General features: G+C 35.0%; 1 protein-coding gene across 1 annotated transcript; it reads left to right on the top strand.

Moving 5' to 3' along the window:
- Positions 1–819: 819 nt before the first annotated feature.
- On the top strand, positions 820–1,755 carry LOC119242658 (olfactory receptor 2L13-like). Its single transcript, XM_037508176.1, has one exon. It carries the CDS (start codon positions 820–822, stop codon positions 1,753–1,755), a length of 936 nt encoding a protein of 311 aa, XP_037364073.1.
- Positions 1,756–3,617: the final 1,862 nt, after the last annotated feature.

Raw genomic sequence — 3,617 nt, 5'->3', positions numbered from 1 at the left:
ACATCATATGTGTCCAGAATCCATAATTGATGACCATGCCATGTGCAATTCACCAACATGAGAAAAAAAGTCAGTGACCACACAGTTATTTTGATTCTGGTCTCTGTAGTCATCAGGAAATGGAAAAATCATAATGGAATATAGCATCCTCACACCATGTTTTATAACTAGGTTGCACTTAAAGAGCATGTGATGACTTTGCAGTCTAGACAGTGATTTTGAATGGTTGCCTTTTTTGGAAAGGCAAAGAAATGCAGACTATGAGAGGTAGGAAGTCAAGCTTTAATTATCTGAAATAATGTCAGTTGACGAGGCCAGGTGAATTGAAATTGAGTTATTTAAAAAAGGAAAAGGATAAATTATACAGGACTTCAAATTTATACAAACAATTTCAGAATTATATGTGCCAGTTGCTCTTTCATACACTGAGTTAAATTAACATCCATGGAGGAAGGAAACATTTCTTTGACTTGATAAATCAAGAGCTGCATTCCTGGGCATGGTTATCTAGAGAGTAACATTTCAATGGACTTGTTACTTGTGCTGGCTATGATATTAGGCTTTCTGCTAAAAATTCAATTTCCAAGCTGCTACCAGAAAAAACTTGAGGAGCAGCATTCCATTTGTCAATGAATAGGACTCAGTGGAAATTGTCTCATGCAACTACAAGCAATTCATATAACTAACATTAATGAAGTCAGAATCCATTTTTATGAAATCGATTTGTTTCATATCATGTTCCAGACTTTCTGTTTGTTTGTTTGTTTTTGTCTTTTTTTTTTTTTTCTTTCAAGGAACCTTAACAAGCATTAAGTTTTCATGGAGAAATGGAATCTAACTTCCAATGATTTCATTTTGTTGGGGTTGCTTCCCTCAAATCAAACTGGCTTATTTCTCCTGATCCTTATCATCTTCATATTCTGTGTTGCCTCACTGGGAAATTTAACCATGATTCACCTCATCCGTGTGGATCCCCGGCTCCACACTCCAATGTACATTCTCCTCAGCCAGCTCTCCCTCATGGACCTGATCTACCTGTACACCACTATTCCCAAGATGGCGTTCAACTTCTTCTCAGGTCAGAAAGGCATCTCCTTCCTGGGATGTGGGTTCCAGTGCTTCTTCTTTTCAACTATGGCAGGTTCTGAGGGTTTACTCCTATCCTCCATGGCCTATGACCGATATGTGGCCATCTGCCACCCCCTCCATTATCCCATCCGCATGAGTAAAAGGGTATGTGTGAAGATGATCATAGGATCTTGGATCTTGGGGTCCATCCATTCCTTAGCACATACAGTCTATGCTCTCCATATTCCTTATTGCCAGTCCAAGGCCATTGAACACTTCTTCTGTGATATCCCAGCTTTGGTGGCTTTGGCTTGCTTGGACAGCTGGGTCTACGAGTACCTGGTTTTTGTGAGTACATGTCTGTTTCTCCTCATTCCTTTCCTTGGAATCACAGCTTCCTATGGTGTGGTGCTTTTTGTTGTCTACCATATGCGCAATAAAGAAGGAAGAAAGAAGGCCTTCACCACCTGTTTCACACATTTAACTGTGGTGACATTTTATTATGCACCTTTTGTCTATACCTATCTCAGGCCTAAAAATCTTCGCAATGCAACAGAAGATAAGAATCTGGCAGTTTTCTACACCATTCTGACTCCCATGCTCAATCCCATTATCTACAGCCTGAGGAATAAGGAAGTCTTGCTAGCCATGACAAGAGTGTTTCCAATATTCTTCTCTAAAAAGTAATAATCATGGTTCCTCTCACCTTATTTCCCTTTCTGTGTTAACTAGAACATCCTAGAATATCACTGATAGAATGCAATGTGAGTCACATAAGCAAATTAAAATTTTCTAGTAGCTGTTGTCAGAAAGTGAAATTAGTCTAAATACATTCAATTAGTGCAAAACAATTTTATTGTCAATAGTAAAGGAATTATGTATTATTATAGGAAGTAGTATATATTGGATTTATTTGTACATATGATACTATTATTATCATAGTCATACAAATTGACATTAAGTCAATCATTTAGCTTTTTATCATTGTAACTACTGAGGTAACTATCATTTACAACATGATATATAGGTTCATACTTATTTAGATGTATGTTACAACATCACAATCACCACCAAATACCATTGTCCTCCACAGTCATCCATAGAGAACCCTCCAGCCTCCCTCTGGTTCCCTTGATTTTACATTCCAATTTCTAGGGGTTCTATTGATTTGTTTTTCTGGATAAGCCAAATATTCTTGACAACATTTGGTATTTGTCTTGTTTCCTTCTGATTTATTTCATTTAGCTTTTATCATTATCATTTCCATCAGGTTGTGGCAAAACAAGAAGTCATCTTGCCTTTTATGTAGCTAACTACTTTCCATGATGAATAATTATATAGAGAGATGTATAGATAGATGTTGATGTTATAAATATGAATATAGACATGGGTATGGATAGAATACAGCTGTGAATATATGTCACACCTTCTTAATGTACTCATATGTAATTGGTTACATGTGTCTATTTTATAATTTATTGTATAGTGTTGCAGTGAAAATAGGAGTTTACATATTCCTTCAAAATTAGTGTTTTTTATTATTATTTGGGGAGATACTTAGGACTGTAAATCCTGGATCATATGATAGATCTGTTTTTAATATTTGAGAATCTGCTATACTATTTTCATAGGGACTGAACCAGTCTATGTTCCCAACAACAATGTATGAGGATTCATTCCTCACGTCCTCACCAGCAGAGGTTGTTTCTGATCTTTTTGATATGGTTTATTCTCACAGCAATGAGATAGTATCACAATGTTTTGTGATTTGAATTTTATGGTTGATGAGTAATATAAAAATTATTTTTTATGTATATGATGAACCCAGCCATATTTCTTCTTTGGACAAATGTTCTTTTAGATCTTCTTTAATTTACTTGTTTTCTTTTTCTTGCATTACTTTAAGATCTGTGATATGAGTTTTTTGTCAGATATGTAGTGTAAAAATATTTTCTCCCATTGAGTAACTTAATTTTTATGTTGTTGTTAATGGTAGTTTCTTTTGCTGTGCAGAAGGTTTTTCGTTGGATGTAATCCCACTCATGTTTACATTCTCTTTTGTTTCTCTTACTGTTAGCGACTAATACACAGACATCACTGGAGCCAGTGCCGTAAAGTGTTTTGTCTATGGTTTTTGGTTAAATAGTTTATGTTTTCAGGACTTAAATATAATTCCAATCCTTTTTGATTTAATGTTTGTGTATAGTGTAAGAGAGTGGTCTACTTTCAAACTTCTGCCTGTGGCTGTAGTTTTCCTAGTAGCCTTTCAAAGAAACTTTGCTTTCTCAAGTGTATACTATAGACTCCTTTGTCATAATTTAACTGTCCCTATAAACTATGAGTTTATCTTTGAAATTTAAATTCTATTGTCCGGTGTGTATACATTTTTATTACAAAACCATAGTTTTCAATCTATAGTTTGTCAGTAGAGTACAGATTGAAATGTGAGAGTGTGAAACCTCTGTAGTTTTTGATCAGAAATGTTTTCACTATTCAAGAACATTTGTGGATCCATATGAATTTCAGTAATATTGGATTATTACTATGAA

Source organism: Talpa occidentalis, unplaced genomic scaffold, assembly GCF_014898055.3.
Source record: "Talpa occidentalis isolate TD23 unplaced genomic scaffold, MPIMG_talOcc4v2.1 talOcc4.13, whole genome shotgun sequence".
Classification (NCBI taxonomy): Eukaryota; Metazoa; Chordata; class Mammalia; order Eulipotyphla; family Talpidae; genus Talpa; species Talpa occidentalis.
The sequence above is the reverse complement of the archived record's forward strand: the minus strand, read 5'-3'. Positions and strand labels throughout refer to the sequence as shown.